Genomic DNA, 18,889 nt, shown 5'->3' on the forward strand with positions numbered 1-18,889 from the left:
TGAAGTTGGTAAGTTCCCATGTGGAGAACTGTGTTCTGTGTTGGTAAGTTCCCATGACAGTTTATAGAGTCATTTGCCACCTGTGCTTGTACGTGTAGAAGTTCAGTTCTTCAGGCTGTCGTTTCTCTTGCAGAATTTGGACTGTTTTTTGGAAGCTTTAAAAGTGCGAAAAAATATCTCTGATGTCTAAGCACTGACAATTTTTTAATTCTTATTTCATTATTCTGCATTAGTGAATGAGGAAGTACTTACTCTGAACTTGAAGAAGCTGATAAAGAATCCTTATATGCCATAAAAACAGTGGGATTTCTGTCCTGTTGTGATTTTTCTTGAGGAATGAACAGCCGTCAGAGAGTTGTAACTGTCATTCTCCCCTCAGTGTGTTGAGCATATAAAGAGAAATAACGAAAATAGGTGTATAGGATGCACAGTTAAATAGGGATGTGATTTGTGCTTCGTTCTTCCATTATTTACCCTTTAATTTTAAACCTTTAAATTATGTATCATTATTTGTTTTTGGCAGCAAAGACCAGAGGTATTGCCATTCCATCAGATTTGGAGACACAGGTTACATCTCTCTTCAATAAAGCAGCGATGCTTTCACGCCAAACCAGCAAATGGCTTCAGGCTGCAAAGACTCCTAAAATGGAACGCTCTCAGTCTCAGGTTGGTCGTGTGCTTGAGGCAAGAAGATTAGAATTTTCAGTAAATATTTATCAATGAAAATTCTCTAGAAGGAATATTAAATTGTTTCAGATACAGCATAGCTTTAGTCCTAGTTCTTCAAAATACAGGGTGGCACATGAAATGAACCAGTATTTGATCTGTTATTAATTTTTTTTATTACAATACTAGAAAGTAACATGCAAAAAGAAAGACTATTGCATGAAGTTTTATCCTCTGACTCAAGTGTTCAATATGAGCACCATTAGCGCTGGCAGCTTCTTTAAGATGAACATGTTGTTGATTACTCAACGGCACATATCCTGAGTTATCTCATTGAAGGCCTGAATGAATAGTGTTCTCAGTTCAATTATTGTTTGCGGCTTTTTCGAAAAATTCTTTTCCTAAAGAAACACTAAAGAAGTAGTCACTTGGGTTTACATGAGAACTATTTGTGGGCCAGTCCTGTCCACATGCGAAATGATCAAGAAATCGTTTTGAGATAACACAAGTCGAAAGTGTCATGCAGAAAGTCCAAAACAGCATTTGCTGTGTACAGTCTGGCTCCGTCCTGCATGAACCACTAGCATGTAACCGCAAACCTGTAGCAAGAAGGGGAGGCACGAAAGTATTGCGCAGCATGCTTAAGTAACACTCACTGTTCACTGTCTCTTCAAAGAAAATTGACCGTAGCAGTCCATGACTTGAGATGGCATCCCACACTGTAATTCTCGGTGCATGATGCACCTTCTCATGAATCACACATTGATTCTCTGATGCCCAGAATAGCACATTTTGTTTATTAACCACACCATCCAAGTGGAAGTAAAATAGTATCATGTCTATAGAATAATTCAAAATATTACCTCATACATTTGAATAACAGCTTGTTTAAGGTATCATACAGGTCCTTTCAAAGGAAAAGGAAAATATTTGCAAGAGAATGATGACTTGTTCCAACTTATTAGAGAACTTCTTCTACTAGAATATGCAGTTAATACCTTTAGTCCTGTGGATATATCTAGAATTTGTATTTATGGCATGAAATGGATTGATGTGCAGTGCACTGTTATTGCAGCTTATGAGAATGGATCGCAGCATTATTGAAGGACTACAGGATATTGTATCACTTCTGGAAGACCAATTAAAGCCTCTCGTACAGTCAGAACTGTCTCTTCTTGTGGATATCCTCTATAGACCAGAGCATCTTTTTCCACTAGGAACAGAAGCAAGGAAACGATGTGAAAGTGGTGGCTTCATCAGGAGGTAAACTGTCTTAACTGTACTGGATTGTATTACCTTTCAAACATTCATTCCTCTGTAATGTAATGGATCCTGAAACTAACCTGACAAAGTTGCTGTTATGTCTCCCTCCTAATATTTCTTAAAAGCATCTTCAACATTCTGGCATTTTTCATGATTTGCATTTTGGACAACTACCTGAATTGTTTTATGAAAATATGGAGACTGTAAATTTATTAAATATTATGTGGGTTGGTGATGAACAAATTGGTTGTACATCCACAGAGATGATTAAAATCCAAACAATTGTTTTAATTTTTGTGCTGCCTGTCAGGATGGCTGAACAGTCTGAGCAGTTTGTTGAAACTCAGTGCATCCACTGAGTGGAAGTCATGTGGCTTTTTATAGTGTGTATTTACCAGTAAAAAATGTTTATTCATTTTTTGTTGTTAGAGTACGTGTAAATAATGCAATTATTCTGCATACATAAGTTAGCAGTGCTATAGAATAATTGCATATACTTGTCTCTGATACACTTAAAGACTGTTCATACACATTGCATTGCTGATATACAAGACATTGTTTACTGCTTTGTTGGCAGCTTTTCACTCCTGTCTTTACTTGCTGCCCATTGTTTGTATCTGGCTCAATATGTCCAGATGACCAGCTTCTAATCTGTTCATGAATTCAGATTTAATCAAATTTACGGGGCCAGAACCACACTTACAGTCAGCACTAAATTCATGAAATGGTGCACAGATGTCCAGAAGAATGAACATTTCTTTGAACTGGTTGTCTCCAAGAGCACAGTGGAATCACTTCTTTTGCGGGGTTTGCAATCTTAAGATGACATATAAACCCAAAATTGTGCATAGTCAGAATTACCCAAAAAATCCCTTAACTCACCCATAAAGTACACTGTTTTTATCTGCCCTGTAGTGTGTATGTATATAATAAAGAATGCATAAATGAGTAAAATGTACAGTAATTTTGGTTCAGCTCCTCCTCCTGGGGGGATGGGAAGGGTAAGTGTGTGTGGTTGAATTCACATAAGCTAAATGTGAGTATGGTGCAACTTCACTATACATCCAAATGAAACACTGAATGTCTGAGCCAAACTCTTCCCAAGTATTTTGACTGTCACAACTTTTAAATTGTTGTGCTACCACTCATGTAACTTATGTTCTCACTCCTTTCAATTTTGTGTAAGAACAGAATATCTTTCTATCATTTGTATCACACTGTCCTTTCCAGATTCAAAATCACTTGTCTTGGTTACTGCAGCCTGATCAGTTACTTGCCATTGCGTTCTCTCCTCTCCTGGAAATCTGCTCTTCAAGTTTTCACTTAGTAATTGGTAAAATTAAAGAATTGCAATAGTGTCAGCATCACTGTCTACAGAGGCCAACATTTCTTTCACATCACTAAATGACTTTACTTAGGTACTGTGTCCTCAGTTTATTAAACCTGGACTCTGCAAATTGCATAGTTTTGTTTGCTATCAAGCATTTTCTATAAAAGAATTTGCTTTGTGATGCCACTCCACCTAGAACATTATTCATGACTGTCAGTGCAACATAATATCGTGGATCTGTTAGCAGTCTCAGCCAATATTTGTTTACTGTATCGTTGCACTTGTTCACTTGCTTTTTGCAGTAGTTGTGTTTATCTTGCAAAAGAAAATTATTAAAATCATAATGAACACTAAACCTAGAGATTCCTGCAGGGATATTTTCAAGAAATTGGAAACGTTATATTCACAGTATATATACTCATTACTTTTATACATAATTAATAATAGACATTTATTTAACTTTAATAATGAGATTCATGAATATACAACTAGATCCCAAGGTAATTTAGATTTACCTGTTGTGAATACTTCAAAATCTGATAAAGGAGCCCATATATCTGGTATTAAAGTGTTCAGTCATCATCCACGATCAGTAAAGATTTTGGTCAATGATGAGGAAAGCTTTAAAAATACGTTAAAGAGGTTTTTATGTCATCATTCTTTTTACTCTTTAAACGAATAGTTTCAGTATAAAGAAGGCAAAGGTTTGTAATCCAGATATATTTTGAGTTGTTTGTTAGGTTGATTTAACACATGATGTATTACCCATTGTCTAGTCGCTGGGCATTTAAGGGTATAAATTTTATGAAAGTATGGTATTGTAATAGACCATGTTTTAAATAACACAGGCAGTAAACAATTAAGATGGTCGTGAATGGTTTACTTACAGCTCATTTCCTTTTATCCTGTAGAGGAATATGTTAATTAATAGTTTTCAAATTTTAAGGTTCTTGCTATGAAATGACTGTATATACTGAATTTTTATTATATATTATATATTTTTAAATCCTGATGAAATGTATTATATTTGGACTGTTAAATTAAGTATTTGTAGTTATATGATGGAGGAAATTGCATCAAACTTCTATATTATGAATAGGTCTTTTGTATTAATTTATGATTGTGACGACGATAATCATATATCTGCATAAATTTGATCATATTTGAATATTTTATACACAAATTTTGTACTCTGACTATATTGCATGTTGATGGGTCCATTGTTTTGTGGATGTCGATGTTCTAAGAGACATTCATGTAAATCTATAACAATTGTATATGTAATTCTCGATTGTACAGAATAGTTGCTCACAAGTTTGTGGGCCCTGTAAAGGGCCGTTTGTCTGACTGTGCTTGCACTAGTAGCGTTAGCTGCTTTGTAGCAGACCAGGTCTTCTTTATGGCTGTTCAGCTCGTCTGGCTGGCTGGTGATGCGGTGCTGCATGTGCCGGTAGGAACAGCTGCCTATGTTGCGGGTAATGACAGAACTGTTGTCTCGGTGCGGTTGCTGGAGAGCTGTTGCTGCTTCGTGACATCAGAGTAGCTGTGTTAGCTTCTTTGTCGTAGTGAGGACGATCAAAGAACTGATCATAGCAAGTTTTGAGCTCCGCCCTTTATACCACGCTTGTTGGGCGAAACTAAAGTTGCAGTTGATTGTGAGCACTGATTGGCTAGCACATGTGATGATCTACAAGTGGGCTGGATATCAAGTGCTCTATAAATACGAGTGCTGGCCGCAATGTGACATTGACTTGGCTTGAGCAGAAGTTGAATGCTGTCTGTTAGACAGACAAAGCTGCGTGTTAGTATGTCGGGGTTCCAACAGTTTTTATGTATGTGTTCATGTATTTTGACATTATGGTTTCCCAGTAGTGCACTTACCACAAAGATTTTTGAGAGCCACCTCATGTCATTCAGAAGTTGAAACATCATATTCTTTACTTTCAGCGAGTTCTGTGAGCAGTTCTTTCTTCACAGATGACTTCTGAGAGTGCCATGCATTATTGACACCCGTTTCTAAGATCTTCTTTGAGCATCAAATCTCTGTTCTGACAAGAGTTTAATTTTCATGTTGTGGCAGTGTCAGTACTCAGTTTGCCCTTCCAGGCATAACAGATGCTCTGCTGATGTAAAACATCACAATCTTCTTTAAGTAGCGGTCACTGTCATCATGAATGCTTGTCTCACAAAGAGAGCATGTAAACATTCACTGTTATTGCAAAGAAGACATTATCAATTAGAACTTTACTGTGTTGGCTTTAGCATTTTTATTCTCGATTCACTCTACTATCTACTATCATTTTATGATCTCCTATTCTTTTGGTAAAAATGTGTAGAATACTGCCCTTGCTGCCCTTTTATAATCTGATAGTGGAATCCCATGTGCACTTCTGGTTTGAATGCCACTTCAGGTAGTTTTCCAGTAATTCTGCTTTTTCCAGTGCTGAACTCAGCTCAGCATTTGTTTGAAAGCAGATAGTGCTCACAAGATCATCTGTTTCATGATATCACCTTCTGTGATCAAGACAGCATTGCAATTTCACTGTTCTCAGAAAGGCTTCCAGTTTGATTTGCACACAGGACTTTTCTTTTATGAAATTTGAGGAATCTCCAGTTTGTCATTTCGTGATTACAGTGGCTAGCTGTTCAACAGTTTTCTTAACAGTCAGCTACAACTAACATAACAGAATGCAAAGAATAAAGATTTTTTGTCATATTAACAGGCTGGATTAGTTGTAGTGTTTGTTTTTAGCCCGTGACAACTGTTAACATGTTGATTGCACTGTTCAAGTTCAAATACTGCTTACAGACATATATTTCACACACACAGTTGTGCCAGTGGCATGTATAAAGTAAAGTAAAAGTAAGCTCTCCCTGTACCAGGCCGTGAAGGCCCACAAGTTAGTGAGATGTTGAGGGTCCCACATTATCTCGACAGTCGGCTGAAAGATGGTGGTAAGGTTGTCAGCCTTACACACTGGCCTCGCTTTACACCCAAGGAAAATTATTTAATTAATTCCTGGTACTTATTTCTGTTAAAGGCTTAGTGAACCCCAGACCCATAGTGCAGCTGGAAGGATCAGGTCAATCAAAAAAATCCAATGATCACATTGGGACTTGAACCCGCGCCCTTCCGGCGTGTAGCATAGCGCCAGTGGCATGTATGCTTCAAGTAACTATGAACTGCAGAGACGTAGTCTGCCTCAACATAAGCAAACCAATTTGCATCCCTCCAGCTTATGCTTCATTGTTTCACCAGCTTTGGCTGCATTCCTTCCTGTCGAGAATGGTTCCATGAGTTTTGGTTAAACATGTGACTGTGCACAAAGCTGCTACTTGCCAATGGATATAAATCACATGTTATGATTAATTTACTTACTTTGGTATGAGGTCTCTTGGGTGACACAGGTGTGAAAGGACTCTTAATGGATACGAGTATAACCATTGACAGAAAGTTGTGTGAATACACATTTCGGTGCTGCAAGCAAATTCCTTTGGACAAAAACCTGCTTTGCTTTAACCTCCACCAATTTGAAGTATGTTACACTGTTTATTGTGGATCCCTTCTGCAGGATATTTCCCACCACGAGACCATATCGCAGAAAATAATCAGCATAACTTTTTCAGTTAGCATTGCTCAAAATTTGTTGGACTTCGGTGATGAAGGTTTATGCCACTCTTTACTAGGTTATCTGGTTTCAGGCTATAAGTGGTGTGCCTATCACAGTTTGTTCAGGAAAATCATTGTCTTCTGTTTCATGCTGAATGTACAAGGCCCTGCAGATACTGAAATACCTCTGCTTTATTTGAAATGACACCCAGTGTTGGATGGACCAAACCAAAGCTCATTTGCAGTTCCACACTCAGTGTATCCAAAGTTAATTGGTGTTTGTGCTGAATTAGGCATGCTGCTCCTTCATTGGTGTCAGGAATGATTAAATAAAGCTGTGTACGCTGACTGTTGCAGATTGATTAAGCACACAGAGAAGCTGTTGGAGGAGAAGGAAGAGAAGCTATGTGTCAAAGTCCTGAAGACCCTGAGGGAGATGATGGCCATCGACTCTGAGTATGGAGAGAAGGTAATGCAGATATTTGAAAACAGGAATATTGTTGTATTGCAGATGATATAACTGTGAGTGGCTCTTGGGTTTTATCAATGTTACAGCTGGATTGGGCTGGGATCAGTTAGTTGATTGAAGGTTTTTAACCCATTAAGCAAGAATTCCATTGAACTCTTTGCTGAAGGGTGAAGAATTTAAGTAATCTCAGTAAATTCTTTAGCTTCAGAATATTTTGTATTAAATTTTATTATATGACATAAGAAGTCGTGGAAGTAGGTTTCCAGTGAAACTCACCTTGTAAGTCTCATGGGACAGTGTTATCAGTTTACATGATTGTCCATTGCATGTGTTTCATTTAATTAGTCATTTCATTAACCCCTGAAGTTGGTTCATATTGAGGTACTGAAAAGTTAACCTTTGCTGTCAGTTGATGTATGCAGTAAATTGGGCGATGCTGTATAGTACTGGCTTTGAATACATGTAATTAAATGGTACCCTTATTGACATAATTCAATTAGATATCAAATATTTTTCACTCACATTAGTTGTCACAGTTACTTAAAAGTACATGAATGTGTTGCTTCCACAAATCTGGGCTAAAATCATTCAGATATGGTTTTGAAGTAAATATAGACTCATCTCTTGTATAACTAACAGTGACATAGAATTATCAGCATTGTATTATACCATTGGAGGTGATGCATTACGCATAAATTTACATGTGAAAAAACTCTGCATTTTTCCAAACACGCTGTCAGTGCGATGAAGCTATTGTCGACAATGAGAAGGAAGCAGAAGAGCTGATGAGGGTATGAATGTGAAACCACTGCTGCTGCTATGCGTGCCAGTGTGACGCATGTTGTATTGCTCTGTATTTATTGTATTGTAGCATTCAGTCAAACATTGCTTTGTAAATTCAATTTCATTCCATACAGCTGTTGGCTGCCAACCATTCTAAGTTTCTTTCAGTGGATTCTTCAGTATCTGAAATAGTTGTATTTATGTCAGATTAATGAAACTGCATGATCAGTTGCTATGGAATGTCAGTTATTTACACACACCCAGTTGTATGAATTTCAGAGTCTGCCTACAAGAAATGTTTACATCACCTCCTCCTTTCATTTCTTTTCTTATGGAGTGCTGATTAGTTCTGTCATGGCGGAAAACTAACAGAAGATTCTAACAAAATTTATATATTGAAAAGTGGACTGTATGAACTCACAGTATGTTGATTGACAACAAAAATGTGTGTTGTGTCATCAAGTACTAGACATGCATACCCAGGCATGAAAGTGCCATCTGTTGAAAAAGTGCATTTGTGTAATGCATCTGGGGACAAAGTAGAAATATTTCTGAATTTCTCAAGGTTCTGTAAAGCTGTTTTGTACATCTCCCTCAGACCATAAAACTGTACACCAAAGAAATGTTTTAAATAGTAAAAAGTAGGCTAAAGATATTGAACATTACCCTAACAGTCTTGTTGTTCATTGTCCTATGATTTGACTCTAAAGTTGGTGTGCATATTAGTGTTTATATTACAGGGGATCTTCCCTGCCACAGGAGCATACATACAATGTTAGGAAGTAGTTATGACTTAATTATAGATACAGTATGTTTCAATGTGTCCATTGATCACAACAACTTTTTACTTTTAATAAATAACTGATAGTATCAAACTGTCAATAAATCGGAGTAATTTGTTAAAATATTTTCATGTTACTTGTTTCAGTCCATTGCGATCATCATGAGGCATTTATAAACAACAAAATGTATCCACATTCGTTATTAACCAGCATGATGCAATGGATCCATTACTAACCCGTTGCCGTGGTTCGTCGTGTATGTTTCGTCAGGGATTTAAATCGTCTGGGGGGGTTCGACGTGTATGTTTCGTCCAGCTGCACACGTATGTTATAACGCCCATAATAATTGATGGTTTTGCTGTAGATTGTTNCTGTTACATAATAAGTGTCTGTATATAAAAAGTTCTTATATAAGATTGTGATGTTTAAATATACTAAAATCTCAGTCTCAATAAGGTAACCAGATACATCACAACATCAGAAGAAGTTAAGTCACACATCAACAGAAAACCAGAAACAGCACCATAAAAAACTCCACTGTGCTAAAATCTTACTAACAAAGAACAGAAAATAAGAACAAGAGCAGTAAGCCCACAACATAATGCCAAGAAGAATAAACCACCCAAGCAGGACGACACTTGGCCATCAGGACCGACAATGTATACCCACATAACATCAGTACAAAAATTTGAAACATACCATTTCATCCATTAAAACACATGAGCAACCACTGACACCAACAACATACACTCAGGCAACATCAGTATCCCCATAAGAACAAAAGTGCGAAATGTACATAAGAAGATAATTTTATAGCAAAAGCTAAAACTAATAATAATTTTAGACAACTTCTTTGTCTCATTATTATATACCCCTACATGTTTCAGCCTAACTGACCATCATCAGGGGTATAACATCTCTGTGGCCTGTAGTCCACAAGCTAACTATAACGACCGAGTGACCGCCACTTGTCGGAAAAGTTCTTTTGTGGATAGAGGGTTTCATGTGGTCAGTGCAGAGGATTCCCATGGCCATTAATCTTGGTTTTCTAGACCTACAGGTTTATAAGATATTAGGATGAATATTCTGAAGCATTCACATCAAAAACGAAAAGCAGAACAATATAATAGCAGAGCAGGAGGTTCCTTCAGCCCATCATCTTATACACCTGATGATGGCCAGTTAGACCGAAATGTACAGTGGTATATAATAACGAGATTAAGAAATGTGATCATAATATATCAACAGCACCACACAAAGTTGGAAAAAGTGGGAACATGAAGTTAGAGTACACAGTGCAACAAGATGCTGCAGTATAATATTATGAATTTTAGACAAGTTTTAATAATACTCTACAAGTATTTTAATATACTTAAACATCATAATTTTATGTAAAAACTTCTTATATGACAGAACTATTAGTAATGGATCCATTGTGTCATGCTGGTTAGTAACGATTGTGGATATATTTCGTTGTTTATAACTGCCTCATGATGGTCCTAAAGGACAAAAACATGTAGCATGAAAATGTTTTAATAAATTAAACTGAATTATCAACAGTTTGATTCTATCAGTTATTAGTGGAAGTATAAAGCTGTGATGAATGAACATATTTACATATTAGTGATATACTCAGCAGAATGCAAAACATGAAAATGAAAGCTAAGAATGTTACCGTCTGCAACAAATAGATGACAGTTCACATTCAAGTGAAGAAACACATATACTAATCTGTACCTCACCTATTTACTACATGCCGAAATTTATGCTACATGTTTCGACCTATGTGTAGGTCATCATCAGGCATCCTGTAAGAACAATAAACCAAGTTGCTTCTAAAATTGCTTATCTCAGTACAGATCCTTACTGCATGATGTATTGAGACAACCAATTTTACAAACAACTTGGTGTATAGTTCTTACGGGGTGCCTGATGATGGTCTACACATAGGTCGAAACATGTAGCATGAATTTCTGCATGTAAGAAATAGGTGAGGTACACATTAGTATATGCTTGTCTTCACTTGAATATGAACTTTCATCTCTTTGTTGTGTTGATGGTCACATTCTTAGCTTTTACATATGCAACAGGAAATTAATTTAATTTGAGATACCACCCTGGCATTAGTCTGGAGAGACTGAAGAAACCATGAAGAACCTAAGTCAGGGCACCTGGTCTCCAGGATGAAGTTTTGAACCCAGAACTTTCCAAACAAGTAACAGTAATGTGATATTCAGTCAGAGGATGTGCACCTGCATAATTCAAACTACTCAGTGCTTCATTTTTCTTTCTTCAGTACCTTTCTTTGTAAAGGTGTGTCTCTTTCATGTGATCTGTTACTGCTTGGCTGCCTTATGGTCAGCTAAATGTTATGTCTGTATTTTGTTACACTGCCAAACATTTCACTTTCTTAATAACTTTATAATCTTGTGAAATAAGTAATGTATACAAATCAGATTTCTCACAGAACAGCTTACATTATCTGTGTCCATGCAAGGTCAGCAATACTTTGTTAAATTGTCTGAACAATTATGAACATTGTATTAATATAGTGAACTGGGTATACAAAATTTCTAGCAGGATATAAACAAACCTGTTTTAAAAGATAAGTAAACAGCCCAAACATGTTAGACTAACATAAAATTCTTTGGCAGTTAATGTGAAGCAATGACAAGAATTTTTGATGTCTTGTGCTGATGCAGTTCTTTTGAGAATACAAAATATTTTTATCCCTTGTATCTCTTGACAGTTTTTATGCAAATCATTTATGTTCTGAATTGAAATATAATTCTTCTTGAAAATATATATAATAATATCTGTGTACCAGTTCAGTATTCATTGTATATATATTCTGTGTTTATGATATTCTCTTCAGATGATAGTGAATTGCTGACATTGATCTTGGCTTCAGATCACCAATCACTGATCTGAAAACTTTAATTTGTACTTTCATATCAAAATGAGATGATTTTCACTTTATTCATTCTGGTCCGTCACACTAGTCCGTACTATAGAATGATTTTATTACACTGTCCATTGTGACTCAAAAGTATATGTGTGTATATATATGTTGCCTTTACATATTTCAGTCAATTAATGGCTATCTTCAGAAGGAAAATAACAACATGTTGAGGAAACTACTTTTACATAAATCCTAGTACATCAAGTTCAAAGCTGTCCAAAGTTTTACATACAAAAATTTTAAAATAAGCTAAAATGTTGTGAGTTAAAATATTAATAAAATTCTTAATATTCAAGATCTTAAACCAGTAAGGTTCATGTCTTCATGCCCCTTCTATCAATGGGAGATTGGGTAGATCGCCACCCTTGGAGGATCCAAGCAGTGTTTTTTCTTCTTTATATAGTTGGTTAACTAACCAAGGATGGCAATCTTCCCAATCTCCCATTGATAGAACGGACACAAAGACATGAACCTTAGTGGTATAAGTAAAAAAGTAAAGCTATCCCTGTAACAGGCCGTGAAGGCCCATAGGGTTGTGAGACGTTGAGGGTCCCACATTATATAGACAATCGGCTCGAAGATAGCGGTAAGGTTGTCAGCCTTAAGCACCGGCCGCACTTTACTGCCCAGGAAAAGTATTTATTTAATTCCTGGTACTCATTTCTGTTAGAGGTTGAATGAAGTTTAAAATTTTAAATATTAAGAATTTTATTAATATTTTAACTCACAACATTTTAGTTTATTTTAAAATCTTTATATGTAAAACTCTGGACAACTTTGAACTTGATGCAGTATGATTTTTGTAATGGTAGTTTCCTCAGCGTGTTGTTATTTGCCTTCTGAAGATGGTCATTAATTGACCGAAACATGTAAAGGCAACACACACACACACTTTTGAGTCACACTGGACAGTGTAATCAAATCATTCTATAGTATGAGATGATTTTCATTAACCTTTGTTTACTGGATGTCCGTATTCTATCATGTGTTCCCATGTGTAAACTGTAACAACACTTCACCCCTTATGTATTGGCTATGCTGTAGTTTTGCAACTAAGTCCATCTACTTATATGAACCAGGGTATGTCATACCTTGTGCAGATGACCTTATGGAACAGAAGACATGTGTAAGTATGTTTTAATTTCTCACTGGCAAATGAATACTGGAAGTATATTGGAAATAGAATCTAGTAACTGGCTAAATGAAGACATAATGGTCTTCATCCCAAATTGATGATGCACCCTTATTCCAATAGTAGATGGAGTAATGAACATCAGTCAAGCTTTAGAGTTCTCACTTCTGTTGTTGTACTCATGAATTACTATCACCACTGTCCTTTTTTCACTGAAATGTAAGAGAGTGAGATTTTCATCAATTTCTTCTTCTTCCTTTGACATGTCCACTTTTATGTGAGTCATCTGGCAGCCAAGCTTCCTCATCTGTGTCTCTGTTTTTCTAAAGCTTCTCCTGTCCAATTTCCTCCCATGTTCTGCCTCCTTCCTCCTGCCTGACGTCTTACCTAACAGTTCCCATCTTGATCTCACTTTCATTCTTGAGAATTTTCCTTAAAATTTCATATTCAAAATTTCCTTCTTGTAGCCTGCCTTATTCATTCTTAAAAGATGCCCATAACCATCTTGTTTAGTTTTTTGTTCTTTGAAGGTCTTCTCTTTAAAGTCTCTCACTTTTTTTTATTCTCTGTCTCCTGGTTTCACCTTCTACATTTCTTAAAAATCTCATGTCACCTCATGTTTGTCTGCTGTGTGAATTCATTTATAATGAAAAGTATAGCCATACTGATTAGCTTTCCTCACTGCTTTGTAATGTGACAAGTAAATGTAATTTATTTATTACATACTTTGATAGATGAGAAAATATGTAAACCACAAAGAGACCATTGTGCAGAATGCATTATTCTGTTTAATGAATATTCCACTTCCTAATTTCATATATTTTTCCACTCCATACATTTAATTCTGAATGATGTAATGCTACATAAGATTTCTCTTTGTGTTTACATTCAAATGTTGTTACTTCAATAATTTACAAATGTTTAGGTTATGCTAAGTTATAGCACATCTTTTGTGCACTGACAGTTTGCTCCATGAATGTAGATGTTCACACACTAGGCATTTAATTTTTTACACTAAAGGTTAATGGAATGTCAGCTTTATGACACTGCTGTGCTGAACACGTTTTCATAATACAAGCATAAAATACCACATGGTTTGATATTTGTTTTAAACGTTGATGATTACACTTCTGCTGCAGTAATGAACTGAAAGCCATGTATTTAACAATTATGAAGCAGGGTAATTATGACTAGGTAGGTGTTAATTTTCTAGCTTGTGCCTTGGGTTAAGGGCATATCACTGGTATGAACCATAAACTTGTACGTGGACTCAGGTTTCAAACACAGGAGATAATGTAAAATAGTTCTTGTTATTTAAATCCTTGAAATTAACTGTGCTGTTATTTAAGAAGACTGTATTTATTACCCCATCATAACTTTTGGAATTAATCAGAAGAAAATTTAGTATCCAGGTATCTAGGGGAACATTTTGTAAATCTTTTTACTTTTAAAATAAAAATTGCATTCCACATTGTATATATGAAACTTCTCCCTTATTAAGTTTAGTACGTTGTTGCTTTTGAATCGGTCACACAATTGTGATTGTTATTTTATTATATTGTACCATTATTGTTCATAATGCAGAGCTGGAATGAAAGAAACTGTTGTTACATACTTTGGTATACACTGCATTCATATGAGAGCTTTCCATAAACAGTTGAGATGCTGTGAGGGGCTGACCCATGAAATTCTGCAGGATGAGATATGGCAAGAGAGGAAAAATGATAGTTGCCCAGTGGGGCCAGTTAGCCAATCAGCAGGGATCCACAACTACCCATACTACCTTCACTTCATTCCTTTGGGGGTTTCAGAGCTAGACCCCAAACAGTACACATTACAGGCTCACAGTAATAATTGAACAGCCACCATGAAGCAAGTTTGTGTATTATGTGCAGACTGAGCCCCCTGTGGATACTACTGCTGAATTTGGCCTGTGCGCCAAGCTGGCATTTACTCAGTCACGTAATTTCCTGTGCCCAACTGAGAATAGAACAAACTAGTACATTAATACTCCTGTACTTCAGCGCTTAAAACTTGTGCAGCTCAGAGCAGTATTCACCACTCTACTATATTTATAAACATTTTGCAGAACGTTTTATGCACAATAAGAGTATCAACGCTGTTATTATTTACTGAGCGTGATAATCTTCGAGGACTCCATTTCAGTTCATATTCTGCTTATGTGATTTCATCATATTTCATAAAAATATGTACATGAATGTGGTAGTAGTGCCATTAAATATTCAAGCTCTGCTTAATGAAATCTCTAAATGGAAAATATCCTTACTCAAATTGCTGCACTAGCTTCTTCGTTAATTTGTAATTCTCTAATAATGAAGTCCATATCACTTACATGTGTAAACTGTTATTTTTAGATTTTGTATTGAGCTCTTATTTATTCTATTTAGATTTAATCTGCATCATAATTGCACTAAATATGCTACAGTGTGACAAATTTCTGTCACAGTATATGATAGGGCCTTGTATAATATTTGATCACACTGCAGATGTGTTGGACTCTGTTTATGATCGTTACAGAATGTTATGTGTAGCATAGAAGAAAACCTTTATTAGCAGAAAAATTGAAGGATGTGTCCAATTTAGATTCATATCCTGTAGAGTGAGATTTATTGTGATTTACACAGCTTACGGTGAATTGCAAATATTTTCCAGATATCATTTTGATTTCAACAGATGTGAACCTGAAATGTAACTGTAATGTTCTAATCCTAAAATTTCGCCTAAAATCATAACTTTAGACAGCTCCATCATGGATTTAAGTTTTTATCATTGAGAGCTCATTGATACCAGTCCATGTTCTGCATTGCTGATGCTGACAGAAGTATTGTTCCAAATGAAGCAAACAAACATATGCCTTATAATTAGTAGGTTTTTTCCTAAGGAATTTTGTGCTTCCATTCCTCATTAAACACAGACATATCAGTTTTCAAAACTGTTTTATGGAACCTGCCCATTTACATTATGTGATTCACCAAAGCTTTGCTGCAATCTTTATTCTAATTCTGAAAATAGATTAATAAGTTTCAGCTAAAAATTATGTAAATAATGTTTGTGTGCACTTTCCTCCAAGTATGAAGTTCAGTTAGAAAGTGATATTTCCTATTTTTCATATTTTTTAAATTTTATAATTTAAATAGATGAAAATTATGCTGTTTGTATCCAAACATTATTGATTATATACTATTATTTTTATTATATATGGTAGTTATTTTTCAATGGAGTGACTGTCTTTTCAACAGATTTCTTCCAGTCATTGAACTTACCTTCATTGTGTAAAAGTCTTTGTCCTTATTGTTCAGCCACTCTTTCACAGTATTGCTCAATGCATTGCCTTCTCATTATGATGTTCTGCAGTCCTTGAAAGCAGCCAGACCTGATTATATGATGAGATACAAACTGTAATGAGATTATGAAGTTATAGTCTCTCCAGATTTTATGGTGCATTAGAGGTGCACACATTTATATGAAAGAGTAACACTAAAATATTAGCAGCCTCCGTAGTCTAGGAGTAACGTTCCCACCTTGTGACTCAAGGTACGCGGGTTCAAACCTGGCGGAGGTCGTGGAATTTTTAAGGGCAGAAAAATTCAGATAACAAGTCCTCCGGGAGGGACTTTAAGCCGTGAGTCCCGTGTCGTAGGTTCACGGCACGTAAAAGAACCTCATGTCCCAAGGGGGCCTCTGAGCCAAATTCAGGACATTTCCCACCCAACAGTAGTCTCAAACGCCTCTGGTAGATGGGGGAAGCATCGAGATACCGCTGAGCCAGTAGAGGCCGAACTCGCTGGCTGAGTCGGGACTGATGGCACATACCAGTACTGGAAGGGTATAGAGACTGGTAGAATATCACAGGGGGACGCACAATGGACCAACAGTTAGTCAAAGTGAATGGGGAAACCCACCCTCTCCAGTAACAACAACAACAACAACAACACTAAAAAATTTATATGGGCAAACTTTGTCAAATACGAGGGGGGACCCAAAAATAACCTGAAATGACCTGTTGTGCGCGCATGCTTTGTAGTTACGAGTTGTGCTGCTAGGTGGTGTTAGCTGGGGGTCTCCCGCGACTGTTAGTGAGCTGGCGTCAGTCTGAGTTAAGTGGTTTGTCTGTGGTGCTCTGGTGTGTGCGTTCCTGTTTCAACCCTTTGGCAATTAGTGAGATGGCCGACCAGAAGGAACAAAGAGTGTGAATGAAATTGATGAAGATCGTCAAAAGACCATTGACCAACTTTCTGAGGAAACGAACATCTCATGGAGCACGGTCCAGCGAATTTTAACCGAAGGTTTGCACATGAGACGGGTGTCTGCAAAATTTGTTCCTCGCTTGCTGGGAGGTGACCAAAGAGAAAACCAAGTGAATGTTTGCCGCGACTTGAAGAGTGAAGTGCAGTTTTCCCTAACAGAAAGCAAAATTTCACCCACACTCTTTCTTCATTCTGGTCGGCCATCTCACTAATTGCCAAAGGGTTGAAACAGGAACGCACACAACAGAGCACCACAGACAAACCACTTAACTCAGACTGACACCAGCTCACTAACAGTCGCGGGAGACCCCCAGCTAACACCACCTAGCAGCACAACTCGTAACTACAAAGCATGCGCGCGCAACAGGTCGTTTCCGGTTATTTTTGGGTCCCCCTTCGTATGGAGGTGGAGGAGTCAGGCATTCCTCCCATCAAGTCAGGCTGCTGAGATAACTGACAAACCCATGGCCTGACTATAAATAAATCCTATCCAGATTACAACAGATGCCGGAAATGCTCTCCATTGTTCTCATGCATTCTAAGGACCTTCATAAGAACTTCATATTGATGGATTGTGGGAGCACACTTCCCTTCACTTCTTCGGGTCACATTTTGTGAATGCTTATCATGCAAGTAGAGCTTCCTCATGGAAGCTGTGAAATTAAAGATAAATAGTAATGTATATAGGCTGCAGGATTTTCAGTTCCATCAGCAGTCTGAATTGCCACAGCCTGGTTTGATAGGAGGAGAGAGTGGGTGTCTCCTGCATGAGTGGCTAAACTGTTTGCAGGAAGTTCAGAGGTGATGACACTGTGTAACAGCACAGGTCTGCCACAACATAGATAGTTGTTGTGAATTTGTCTTTAGGTTCTGGGTTCAAATCCCACTCAAAGCATGAATGTACGATATGTGTGCATTGTTTTGTGTATTACATCCCTGTGTGGTTAAAGTTCCACTTTCAGACACAACACTAAGAAACCCTATTTTCATTCTCACACATTCATTCATGTAACAGAAGACATACACACACCAAAGCCATTTTATATATATTTTATTATAGTTTAATGCTCTAATACAGAAATGTTTTATTCCTTTGCCAAATGTGATTATACACATATTTATCATTTGAAGAACTTCTTTATATCTGATGTTTAACTGTCTTTGAACTGTAACCTCATACTGACTTTGAACCTCATTCCTATTCTGCTGTGAGAAAAATAATCCCTTTTTAGCACATGGTATAGAGGATGCAATTTATTTTATTCCTATGCATCCTTTCTTTTCATCTTCAAACAGTGATAGTTTTTGTTTTTATCAATTAATTATGAAAAATAAAATTTTTAATGTTATATTTTAGCGTCCTGTTGCACTGATTTAAGTCCATGATTTATTTTATCCGTCTTCTAGTGCATACATTCATCTATCCCNTTTTTTTTTAATATTCTACCAGTGACAAATAAGTATCAAAGATTCAGATATTTGGAATCAGATCTTATCCATCTTTATAAAATTTGCCTGTTTACTGGAATATTTTCCTCCGTGTTTCTGTTTGTCCATTTCCAGTGTTTTTATAACTAATTATCCAAATGGGTCTGTATGTTATAAATATTATTATTAATGCCAG

The 18,889-nt window shown here is 36.6% G+C and overlaps 1 protein-coding gene across 5 annotated transcripts in view; it reads left to right on the top strand.

The window, feature by feature from the left end:
* LOC111865978 (inositol 1,4,5-trisphosphate receptor) overlaps positions 1-18,889 on the top strand; it is a gene marked incomplete at its 3' end in the record, with an annotated part of 252,641 nt that overhangs the window by 159,653 nt on the left and 74,099 nt on the right. For 4 of the 5 annotated variants that reach the window (XM_033752056.1, XM_033752055.1, XM_033752057.1 and 1 more), the window contains 4 exon segments: positions 524-666; positions 1,742-1,929; positions 7,227-7,338; positions 8,079-8,129. In XM_033752056.1, the coding sequence (XP_033607947.1) occupies positions 524-666; positions 1,742-1,929; positions 7,227-7,338; positions 8,079-8,129 (494 nt within the window). 5 annotated transcript variants of the gene reach the window in all.

The sequence above is a fragment of the Cryptotermes secundus genome, unplaced genomic scaffold, assembly GCF_002891405.2.
Source record: "Cryptotermes secundus unplaced genomic scaffold, Csec_1.0 scaffold35, whole genome shotgun sequence".
Classification (NCBI taxonomy): Eukaryota; Metazoa; Arthropoda; class Insecta; order Blattodea; family Kalotermitidae; genus Cryptotermes; species Cryptotermes secundus.